Raw genomic sequence first — 12249 nt, 5'->3', positions numbered from 1 at the left:
ATATATATGCATATATATACATATTTATATGCATATATATTGCTTGAAATGTCAGAATATATATATGCATATACACACATATATACGTATATGTATACATGTACATATATACATATATATATGCATATATATGCATATATATACATATTTATATGCATATATATTGCTTGAAATGTCAGAATATATATGTATATACACACATATATACGTATATATATATACATATACATATATATACATATACATATGCATATATATGCATATATATACATATTTATATGCATATATATTGCTTGAAATGTCAGAATATATATATGTATATACACACATATATACGTATATATATACATGTACATATATACATATACATATGCATATATATGCCTATATATACATATTTATATGCATATATATTGCTTGAAATGTCAGAATATACATATGTATATACACACATATATACGTATATATACATGTACATATATATACATATACATATGCATATAAATATGCATATATACATATATATGTATACATATATATACATGTACATATATATACATATGCATATATATGCATATATATATTGCTTGAAATGTCAGAATATATATGTGTATATACACACATATATACGTATATATACACATATGCATGTATATACATATACATGTGCATATATATATATTAAGAATACATCCATAATGGTACTAGAAAACAAGAAATAATACTACCAGAGACCCCCAGATTTGGAGACTTTCCTGGCAAAATGCAGCACATAGAAGTGAGAAGAGAGAAGATGCCTGGAGACCACAGTGCTCAGGAAAGAATGACTTTAGATGTAGGGACACTTCCAAGGAGACGCTGAACTCACAGCAGATTCACCGAAGAACACGAGGCTGTCTGTGTCCAGTGACTTGATCGCATTCATGACCCCATTTCCTGTACTCGTGCCCTTGGCCGTGACGCTTCACAGTTTCCGTCACCACAGAAGGTGCATCTGTCTGCCATCCCTTGAATCTGGACTGGCCTTATGACGTACTTTCCCCAATAAAGTGAGGCAGGAGTAACCATTTGTCAGTTCCCAGCCCGGCCTGAGAGGCCCTTAATGTGTTTCTGCATGTTTCCATTTGCCGCTCTTGATATTCTGGCACTGTCACGAAAGTCCAGATTGGCCTCGTGGGGTGTGAGAAACCGGAAATAGGGCGACGTCTCCCCCGGTCAACCTAGCCAACAGCCTGCCGCCCCCCGGGCACGCGAGGGAGCCACTGAGGTTTTGTGGCAGTATGTTACACAGCGTTGTCACGGCAATATGTAACTGATACGGACCCCCAGCCGACACCCCGTCACTGCTTATAACGACTAGCATTTGATGCCAAAATCAAGGAGTACCTGTACTCAAAAGAAAGAGAACCCAGGCCTAGGGAGGGCTCCTGTGTGAGCACAGAAGTCTCACAGAAGGGAGAAAAGGAGCTGTGTTTAGATGAACTCTAGACTCCAGACTTCCTAGAGAGCAGGAGGAGGGAAGGAAAAGGCGGCTGTACTTAACGGGCGAATAAACTGATGTCTCCCTCAACGGGGTTAAGAGAGTCCTCCTATTGTAGCCATGGGGGTACTGGTAGGAGGCCCCAGACCGCTTGCCTCCTGTATTTTCGAGCGTCCAAAAGTGAGACACCCCAGTCGATGCACTCTGCTTGCTTAAACAGAGCCTGGAATTAGCTCTTGCACTTGGGAGAGAGACCCAGTGCAGACACAGAGGCAGTAGTAGTAGAGAAGCTCGCCCAGCGGTCCACACCCGTCTGCCTCTGTCGTCAGCCATTAACGTAAAGGAACAGCCAAGGGACACAGTGTTGGAGAAAATCTCGACATGAAAGAGAAGCCGTAAAATAAAGACGAGGCCAACCAATTCTAGAGGAAACAAAGAATTCAATAAAGGAAAGAAACATCGTTTTAAAAACATAGTGATATCCTCAGAAGGATCCATTATAATGTCACAACCGTAACAAAGTGGCGAATATGAAAAGGAAAGTTTTCTAAAAGAGTAATAAAGAACCCTTGTCTATATGTAAACATAGAGCTAATCTTTTTTTTTTTTCAATACGGCACAGAGAGGGCACCTGGGTGACACCCGACTTCGGCCCGGGTCATGATCGTGCAGTGCGGTTTGTGGGTCCGAGCCCCGCATCGGGCCTTGTGCTGACAGCCTGGAGCCTGGAGCCCGCTTCAGATTCTGTGTCTCCCTCTCTCTCTGCCCCTCCTCCACTCATGCTCTGTCTCTCTCTGTCTCTCAAAAAATAAATAAAACATTAAAAAAATTCTTAAATACAGCGCAGAAATAACACTTACTTTGAATATATAACAAAACTATTTTTATGGGTGGAAAGAACTGGTCAAATGTCATAATTATTTCACTTCTGTTTATTTTAGGATTATTTGTATAAACACCAAACTACTGCTTCTGACTCTAAAGTAATCCTCTTTTTTTTTTCTTTTGGTCCCCCCTCTCCTTCCTCCCTCAACTCATTCTGTCTTCATCATAGGCCAGGAGACATGATTACTCTTCTAGAAGACACCAATGAAGATTGGTGGAAAGTAAGTATTTCTCTTTCTTTGAAAGAAAGAGAAATTTATTTATTTGGTAACTATCTGGTAACTATAATTACGACAGATGTTACAGTTGCGGATGCATGCCTCCTTTTTCCTTTCAGGGAAAAATTCAAGACAGGATTGGCTTCTTTCCGGCCAACTTTGTTCAGAGAGTACAACAAAATGAGAAGATTTTTAGATGTGTTAGGACCTTCCTTGGGTGTAAGGAACAGGGGCAGATGACACTGAAAGAGAATCAGGTGAGTACAGCATACACGCACATAGCAGGTAGGACCAAAACAGAGTCACAGTCACTAACAAACATAAATCTCAATGAACGCAGTCATATTCAAAGTATTCACTTTGAGGAAAGATACAGACGCGCCAGTGATAATTGTGTAGTGTGTAGGGTCTAAGCCCGCAAAACCAGAATGTTAGCAAGTTCAGCTGGTGGGGTCTGTTCACAAAAGGAAATACACATAACATCGTAGCAGCAGAGTAAGGACTCTGGTCCTGGTGCTTTTCTCTGAGGACCACTCGTCTCTGAGGTGGACCCCTGCTCCAGTCCAGTTTGGGTTTTTTGCTGGTCTCCACCGATGCATGGTTCGCAGTCTCTTGGGAATACGTTGCTGTTCCCCGCTGACGCGTTCCACAGTTCATTGCATTTGCCTCCAGTCACGAAGACCCTTCTCAGTGATGTCTACTTGTCCAGACTCCAAGCTCCTGCCTTTTCACTGGAATGCAAGACACCTTCACATGGCTGCATAAAACGGTCAGGACATAGGTAACCAGGGACTAGCTCTCACCAGTGCCCGAATATCTCCCTACATCTAATCTAGAGGTGTCTGGTGCCGTCTTGCTCTTGTGCCATGTTGAACTTGGGGTTCACTGTGATACCGTTGATTTCCTGAGAAGTAAGGCACGAACGCCTTGTACCTGTATGTCTTCAGGCTCCTTGCTTCTTCCTCTCCCATCTCACTTCTGGAATGTTGACAGACACAAAGGGAGAAGACACACACGGCTCAGCTCTTTGTCCTAACTCTGCCTTTCTTGGCCTTCTTCCAGCCGAGAGAGGGGGCTTCCTACCGCCCCTTCTTCTCTGACTCCAACTTCCTTCATGTCATATCCTGTATCCTTGCTACAGAGCAAAATAATATGCTAAGACCTCCAAGTTTGCTCTTGGTGTATTTGGAGATGATCCGAAAAAATCAGACCAGAGAAATTTCTTCTATTTCCTAATAGAGTCTCACAATTGACTCTAATTTCCAATTTTGGAAATCAAAACCTTGCCTCTCTTTTGTCTCCATTGTTGGTATGGTAATTCTGATATCTCCTGAGGCAATTAAACCTCTGGTTGGAAATGATGAGGCCCACTCTACAAAGAAGTACAAAAAGAAAAACACGTTAATAGCTTTAATACTATCCCTGTTCAATAATTGCCCAAAACACATCTTGAATGTCATTTTTGGAATTGCCTGAAAAGATAGTTTCTAACTCCCATTAAAAAAAATCAGTCATTACTTCGTAATTATATCTGATTTATAATTTTTTAAAATTGGTTTTCCTAATTTGATCAGCAATTTTATATGCCACACATAGATCGAAATACTTGATCATTTTCAAACTAACAAATACACCCTCAAGAAATAATGATTTACCTTTTCTTTATGGCTATTTAAAAGAAAAATATTTAGTTCCAGCCCCCAGTTCAGAGAGAAGGAAAGAATAAATTAATACAGTCCTAGACATTGTCACAATGATAATTATTATAAGTATCATGATTATTATTACTTATTATTTAATTATGTCATACATATGTATTTATAAAGTATATATACCTACAGCATTTTACTTGAGATCCCAAACAAAAGCTCATGGAAGATTTTGCCTTGCTCAAGGGGGCAAAAACCTGGTAAGTAGCCAGAATGGAACTTAAGTATAGATCTGCACATTCTAAGCCCATACTTTCCAAGGCGTCATCTGCCCTGGACCATGTGGACCAACCTCGGAACAGGACAGCACCATTTGCATAGTTTGGCTCCCAAGGAAAGCAAATGTCATAAAGGCAGGTGTCCTAGGACCAGAGAGCCCCTTGAAAACAAATTCTTGCTCATACGAGTGCCCTGCTGGGTCATTCCAGGCAATGGAATCATCCTTGTCAAACCGAGACCCCATCTCTAATGCCACACCCCCCCCCAAAGCAAACGCCTACTTTCCCGCTGGGCTCCATGCCAATGCCTCAAAGTTCTCCAAATTCACCAAATTATATCCTCCCTGGTCCAAAAGCTTGGAAAGTCTTTTGAATGAAATAAATTTGAGAAGGATATTCATTCATTATTGGCAAAGTGTTACTAAATAATTTTGCCAGCATGCTTGATTTTCTTCCTCAGAATATTCTTGCGCTTCCCCACTTGAAAGTAAATGTTGTTTTTGTTTTATTAATATACAAGTCAGTGAAATCAGAAGGCAAATTAAAACTTGCTCAAGTTGATCCATTTCCAGAGGCAGAACATCAGCTCAACGACTCCTACCAACTCCTTGGCCTTTGTCCCCCAAATTATGTTTTCTGGGAATGGGCTCACACCTGCATTCTGGACTCTTTATGGTTGAACTGACCATCTTCCAGGATGGGCAGGGGTGAGACAAACAATCCAACCTCTTCAGTTAGACATGCTGAAGACACAACACGGGCTGAAACAGGAACAAACTGGATCTGCTCATAATCCTTTAAAAAAAAATTTAAGTTTATTTATTTATTTATTTATTTAGAGAGTGCGTGTGTGTGTGTGTGTGTGTGTGCAGGGGAGGGGCAGAGAGAGAGAATGTCACGCAGGCTCTATGATGTCAGCGCAGTGCCCGACTTGGGCCTCAAGCTCACAAACCGTGAGATCATGACCTGAGCTGAAACCCAGTCAGACGCTTAACCAACTGAGCCACCCAGGTGCCCCTGCCTATAGCCCTCTTAAAAAGTTCCATAACCCCTAATATTTGCCCAGCCTGGTATTTCTGGGAGTGTGGTCTTTGCACCACCTGAATTCTAATCACCTGGGAGGTGGTTGAAAATACAGACTCCTGGACTCCATTCCAGACCTGGTGAAGCAGAACTTCTCAGGGTAAAGGCAGGGAATCCCTTTACAAAGGCCCCAGGATCAAAGCTGAAGTGAGAGCACGACCTTCATTTCCATGACCTCACCTTGATGTCCTGCAGTGGTCCTGTGACGACCAAAGGACACCGTGACTGTGACAATGCCAAGTGGAAAGCATGTGGACGTAATGGATTCCAGTTCCAGACGGGTCAGCAAAAGGCACCGAGGGCTCGTTAGCCCCGCACGATTTTCCGTTTTCGATCTTTGTCATCAGCATGGCAACCAATTTCGGAAAAATGTCAGCCACTTGAAAGAAAATTTACATTTTAAAAATCTGTTATTGAGAAGGATTTTTTGAAATTTTGGCTCCACTTTTGTGGCCTCCCATTATTTTAGGTGTCAAATTTCAAATAGAAGGAATTCGATTCTAAAAATAATGCAATGCATCTCTGATTGCATCGCATTTCTGCCTCTGGGGTTAATTTGTCTCATAATTCTATTATTTTTTCGCAGAGCTCTTGTTTCCAAATAGAATCAAGTTATCCTTATGTTGCGAACACGCCAAAGTGTGTTTTCTGCATTTTTGAAATTTAAAAAATACCCTCATGAAATCAACTTTAAATACCATAACAGTATTGCATTAAATTCATCCAAAGTTCTGCCATCCCCGTAAAACTACTTTTATTGATTCTTTGCATTTTCGCCAAAGCTTTCAAGACAGATAGGTAAATTATTTTTAGATTATAAAACTGAAATGCATTTCTTGTGGAGAAAATTTGAAAACTACCCCCAAGAAAGTATAAGTGCTTTGTTTGGTACCTTCCATGGCACAGGTGAATCCTAACTGAATTGATCGTTGCCGGCGATGGTTTTAGTGGTTGGCCAGTCCCCCAGTTCCTGTCAATGGGAGAAGTCAGAAGGTCAGCTAAGGGCATCCGCTGGGCTCAGTAGTGCTTGTGTTCCTGCACGTTCTTGGCCCCTCCAGCCTCTCTGACTTTTTCCCACAGATTCCCCACCTCCAAAGTGCCACACTCCCTTGATACTGAAATATGTTCATCTCCTACTTTTTCCCCCTCGTTTTCACCTTGCTATCTTTGCTTAAAGGCCTCTTCTTTAGGGAGGTCTTTCTTACCCCCTCGGCCAGATCAGATTGCCATAGATACTCACATCAGCACCCCTTTCCCCATGAGTGAGGAATTAATTCATTCAGCAATGTGCTCATGACATGTGTAATTACTCAGTGAAATATCTGCCCCCTAGTTCTGCCCAATAAGCTCCAGGAGAGCAGGGATCTGCCCTTTTTCCACCAGTTTCCAAGTTTCTGGAGTGGTATCTATTACATAGTAGGCACTCAATAAAAACTTGAATGAATGAATGAATGAATGAATACAGGAAGTGGGGTATCTTTCACGTGGCCTGACCAAGAAAACACTTGCTGGAATAATCAACAGCCCTACTTGGTCTCTGGGACTGACGAATTTCCTGCGATGTAGGACTTTCAGTGAAAAGATTGAGAAAGTCCCTGGCAAACCAGGACAAGTTGGGCACCCTCTTCATGGCCCTCCGAACCAAAGGAGTTGCTGTGGTTCTCCCTCACCTCCTGCCCTTCTCTACCCATAATCTTCTGGGCTCATCTTTCCATTCTACCTCGAAATGCAATGCTTCCAGCCCGGTTACTGCTTCCTAAAATGGTAGGTTCTCAAGCGTGGCGAGTTATGTTATTTGTACCACCAGAATTTTAAATTCTAGACCCTTCATTTCCAGGAAGAGTACAAACCACTGAAGCCTATTTTCAACCATTTCTGTTCATCTTTTTTCAACTTCCTTTAGCTTCCTCCTCTGTTTACCCATTGTCTGCTCCCAAGACTGTCCAAGGAGGGCATGGTGGGTACAGAACTCCTCTTCCTTTGGAACGTCTCCCCAGATCAAATCACTGTAGGGGTGCCAATTAGGAGGTGCAAAACAAGTCCATACATGCAACAAAGCGTGAACATTGGTGCTTCTAGGCCTCCCTACTTTTTGAGACCCCCTCAGACCACTCTTCCATTGCCTCTACCAAACCCATGTTTCACTTCCACGCTGAAATCTCGGGAGAGAGAGGGAAGATTAAAGGTAGTGTGTACAGACACACAGTGGGATTTTGCTGGAGAGACTGAAATTGACTGCTAATGTAAATAACGGAAAACTCAGAAACCAACCCAGAAAGCTAACAGAGACCCAAACTGCAGTCATTTTTGGTATGTTCTCAGGCATGGGGTAATGGTGTAAGGCTCTTAGCTCTGGCCAGAATTTCAGTTTTCTGATTCCTTTTCCAGGGTTCTCCCTATTAGACATCACCATGATATAACATCTGTGTGTGTGTATGCCAGTAAATTGTTTTCAGGTTTGATTTCTTTATTTAACTATTTCAAACTATAAACTCAATTTTTAAAATAAGCATCTAGAACAAATCTGCGCGAGGAAGCAGATGTTGATGCAGATTGCTTAGACTAATAGTAAAGGTTGTCGAATTTAGGACAAATGTCAAGAAGGAAGAAAACTCCGTCTTTGATGGGTTTTAATGGTAAATCCTGCCCTCAGGGCATTTTTAATGGGTTCTTTTAAGACATATACTCCCTGCCCATCCCTAGGGTCTCCTGCCAGCAATGTTTCTGTCGTGGGCAATGACAGGCCTTAGTTTTTGGTAATCAGGTGGTTCACCCTCCTTTCAGGGGTCACCTTACCCCATCAGGCTCTAGTAGGATCTAACATGGCCCCTGGGCTATTCCTTTCTCACAGATCACCTCTGGCCTTCGTGAAACAGTCAACACATCTTCTGTTAAATTAACTCCTGTCTGAGCCTCTTTCCAGTCAAGCTTATCACACAGCAAGTTTCTGAAACATGAACCAGATACCAGCCTGTTGTGTGTCCCAAGCCCCAGGAGTCACATATGAGCTCTTTAAGTGGCCTGTTAATGCCTGTCCTTCCATGTGAAGGGGTCTCTACTGGGGCCCTGCCCACGTCCCCTTCTCTAGGTGGGTGCACCTATCTCCCGGTGGCTGTGTCGGCTAGTATCTCACAGCTGCCCTTTGTCCAGCTAATCCCCCTTCGTGGAACAAGAGCTGCCTGGCCTGATAGGTTGCATCTCTCACAGCCCACGTCGGCCAGTGGCCAACGACTGACACACAGGGCCCGGAAGACCGGACCCCCTGCCTCAAGGTGGGTCCACTCTGTGGTGCGCTTCATGCTCCAGAGCTCCCTGCGGGATAGGGCTCAGGCTCGCCTCCAGCTGAGACCTCACCTTTGCTCAGCTCCTTCCACTGACCGCCATGCTTCCCTCGCTTCCCACCTCCCGAGGGCACACGCTCAACAAGTCCCTTCACGAGGACTCCTATCTCAGGCTCTGTTTCTGGGGAATCCAGCCTAAGACATAACCTACCACCCACGGAAGCAGGTCGGCCGGGTGAACTCACAGCACACCAAAGGCTCTTTTTCAAAGCCTCTTCTGTACCTCTGACCACACCCACCCTTCATGCCGTTTGGTGGCCTGGCAGTGGTAAGTGACAAGAATACCCAAATGGATTTTAAGCACCTTCTTGTTAAGCCCGGCACAGGTGGACTAGGGGAGACATTAGCGTCTCTTTTCTTTGCTTGGGGCCAAGAATGGAATAGCTTCTTTGGATTTTCTGAGACAACATATATAAATTTCCAAGCACGTGACCAGAGTCCTGCTGAATGGTAGCTATTTGTTTGGATCTTTAAAAGGTTTTGAGGACTCATTGCATGGCACCCGCTAGGCTCTATAGGAAGCATTATTTCATTCTGTCCTCGTAGTGACTCTTCAGAGGGACACAGTATGATTAATTCCATTTTATTGATCTTCGTTCATAAAGCTGAATCTCGGAAAACATATGACGCCTGGGCATAGTTCCAAAGCCAGGATCTGCCTAATATTTATTCAACCTTTTTCTTACAGAGCCAGTCCCACTCCCTGAAACTCCTCTCCCTTTTCCAGTTTGGTGCTCCTGGCCTCAGTCTGCAGCGATTCAAGCCATAGTAGCTTCCAGCTTCTTCCTTGCTGACCCTTCGGTGTTTTCTTCCTTGGCATTCAGATCTGCGTGACCTCTGAAGAAGAGCAGGATGGCTTTATCAGAGTCCTCAGTGGAAAGAAGAGGGGCCTCGTCCCCCTGGATGTCCTAGAAAACATCTGATTGCTGGCCCCCCTGCTTTTGCAGTGGATGGGCTTCGCCGCGATGCCTCATCTCACACTGTGTCCACACAGAGGAGCTGTCACGCTGACCCTACACCCAGGAAACAGTGAGACAAGACTCACGGATCTGAGACTGGAGTCCCAGCCACAGGACAGAGGGCCCATCTCACAGCATTGCCGGGCTGCCCAAGGTGGGGGCGAGGCTGAGCTGAGCACTTTGCAGGTGGCGGTGGTGGTGGCGGTGGGGCAGTAGTCACAACTGTCCCTGAGGATTCACCTCAGTCCCCATCCATGTGATGTAAGTTAGCCCGCTGGAGTGTGCTCCGGCTTGTGGTATGGGCCCTGTGCAAGGCTCAGATCCCTATAGCCAAGTGTGATTCTGATTCCAGACCTGTGTCCCCAGTCCCGGCCCATCCACGTCACCACGTTTGCAGTCTCTGCATCAGGAAGTCCTGCTTCCCAGCCCCCAGCGTCCTAGGGCTCCTCTCAGCCCCTCTCACTTTGCATTTGTACTGTCTCTTCTGTCCTCTGAGTCAGTCGTGGGGTGCCCTTGAGGTGTGAGGGCTGAGCTGGTGGCACCAACCACCGAGAGAGACCTGATCTGCCCAAAGGTGGCCGACAGGCAGTCCCTGCTGCTGCTTTAGTTACCAACAGAGGTGACAGAGCAGGACACGAGGCCCGACAAATACAGAGAGCGAAGCGCGGGGTGAGGTGGGGCAAAGAGCCCTACTTATTGAAGAATATACAGCCCTTCCGGTCATGAAAGCATTTCCCTGAGGCGATGGGCCTGAGGAAGAGAATGGGGCAAAAAATCTCAGCGATCAGCCCTGTTTCATTCCACGTCCCCTGTACTAGGGGCAGCGTTTTCCCTCAGGCCATCCTATAGGACCCCCTTTTGGAGGCTGAGCCCAGCTTGTAGAGAACCAGGAACCTGGAGGAGAACCAACTGCATCTTAGGAGAAAAGTAGCCAACTCTGAATCCGTTCCTCTTTAGGGCAGTATATTATACCCTAGCCGATGTAAAGTGGAAAAGAACCTTTAGTGCTTCATCCCTCAGAAAGTAGAGGAACTTGGGGCCTATTTAACATCAAGTGGGGAGTCCCTCTTACTCTGTACTTGTACTAATGTTTACAAGCATTCAATATACTGTGATGCCTTCCTCCGCAAGCCTCCTCCTAGCATTCGAACTTGCATCCGATTACTTAGTCATTAATACGGTTAAACTTCAATTCACAGTGACCTTGGAACCAACGTCAGCTCGATTCATTTTGTTACAGAGCAATAAAAGCATTAGAACAACTGGTTTTTAAAAGACTTAAGTGGGTGCATCTTGTGCATGTAAGCATTGTTCCCCAAACCCTAGTATCATTAGTCTCCATTTATTTCTTTTGTTACTACTCAGCATGGTGTTGGGAGCTGAGAGAGGATGGCTGCTGGTTTCACAGTAGTTTGGATGCCTTACTGTCGCTTTAAAGCCAGCATCCAGAATTCCCTCCCTCTCCGGTACAACCTGCAAAATGGAGTGTGCCGAGACAAGATGGGTTCTCTGAGAGCCAGGGTGGATAATAGGACTGCCATTCCCTAAAACGGAATGGCAGAGTCCAAACACTTTCTGCCTCTAATTCTGTATTCCATTTAATAAAGACAACACAGTGCTGGAAGGAGATAGAAAACATGTGTCCTGATCTCTTCTTTCTGGTAGAATATCCACTGAAGCTTTTTGGTATAGCGGTGTCACAAGACAAACTTAACTTGCATTGAAAAATCAGTTTGCCTTTGGAAGCTGAATAGAAGGAGGCTGTTGTAGCCTGCCCCCAAGGCGTTCCCCCAGGGATCTCTGCCTCCGGATATCCTTGCCTTTGTGTAGCCCGCTCCCACACTGAATCAGGGCTGGTCTTCTGTGACCAGTAGAATACAGCAGAAGTGATGTGGCATGACGTCTGAGTCTAGGCCAAGACGTCCTTGCAGCTTCCGCCTTGCTCTTTGGGAACACTCACCCTTGGAACCCCAAGCCACCATGTAAATTCAACTCTGAGGCCACCACGTGGGAGAGGCCCAGCAGGGAGACCACACGTTTCTGCGGCTGAGATCCCAGACATCACAGAACAGCAAACATCCCTGCTGGGCCTGCCCAAGGGATAGCTTTATGAACAAAATAAATACACTTTGGTGGTTTTTAAGTCACTAAGTCTTGGAGTGCTTTGTTATACAGAAATAGATAACTGGAACAGGGACTTTGTAATTTGAGCCAGTGTTAGAAATGAGGCCCAAAAGTTTTTACAAACATCAAGTATTGGTGGGCAGCTAACCCTCCAAATGCAGGATTTCTAGTGTTCCTTCAAGGTCTGGAGTCATGCAGATATCAGAGAAAAAGATAGATGTTGCTGATGGCA

At 44.6% G+C, this 12249-nt stretch overlaps 1 protein-coding gene across 1 annotated transcript in view; it reads left to right on the top strand.

The window, feature by feature from the left end:
* Window positions 1-12003, top strand: part of STAC (SH3 and cysteine rich domain) — a 111238-nt gene extending 99235 nt beyond the window's left edge. The window contains exons 9-11 of the mRNA XM_049629050.1: window positions 2535-2586; window positions 2703-2840; window positions 9759-12003. Coding sequence (XP_049485007.1) covers window positions 2535-2586; window positions 2703-2840; window positions 9759-9857 — 289 coding nt within the window. The 3' untranslated portion in view covers window positions 9858-12003. The remainder of the gene's footprint in view (window positions 1-2534; window positions 2587-2702; window positions 2841-9758) is intronic.
* The last annotated feature ends 246 nt before the right edge of the window (window positions 12004-12249 follow it).

This window comes from Panthera uncia, chromosome C2 (genome assembly GCF_023721935.1).
Source record: "Panthera uncia isolate 11264 chromosome C2, Puncia_PCG_1.0, whole genome shotgun sequence".
NCBI lineage: Eukaryota > Metazoa > Chordata > Mammalia > Carnivora > Felidae > Panthera > Panthera uncia.
The sequence above is the reverse complement of the archived record's forward strand: the minus strand, read 5'-3'. Positions and strand labels throughout refer to the sequence as shown.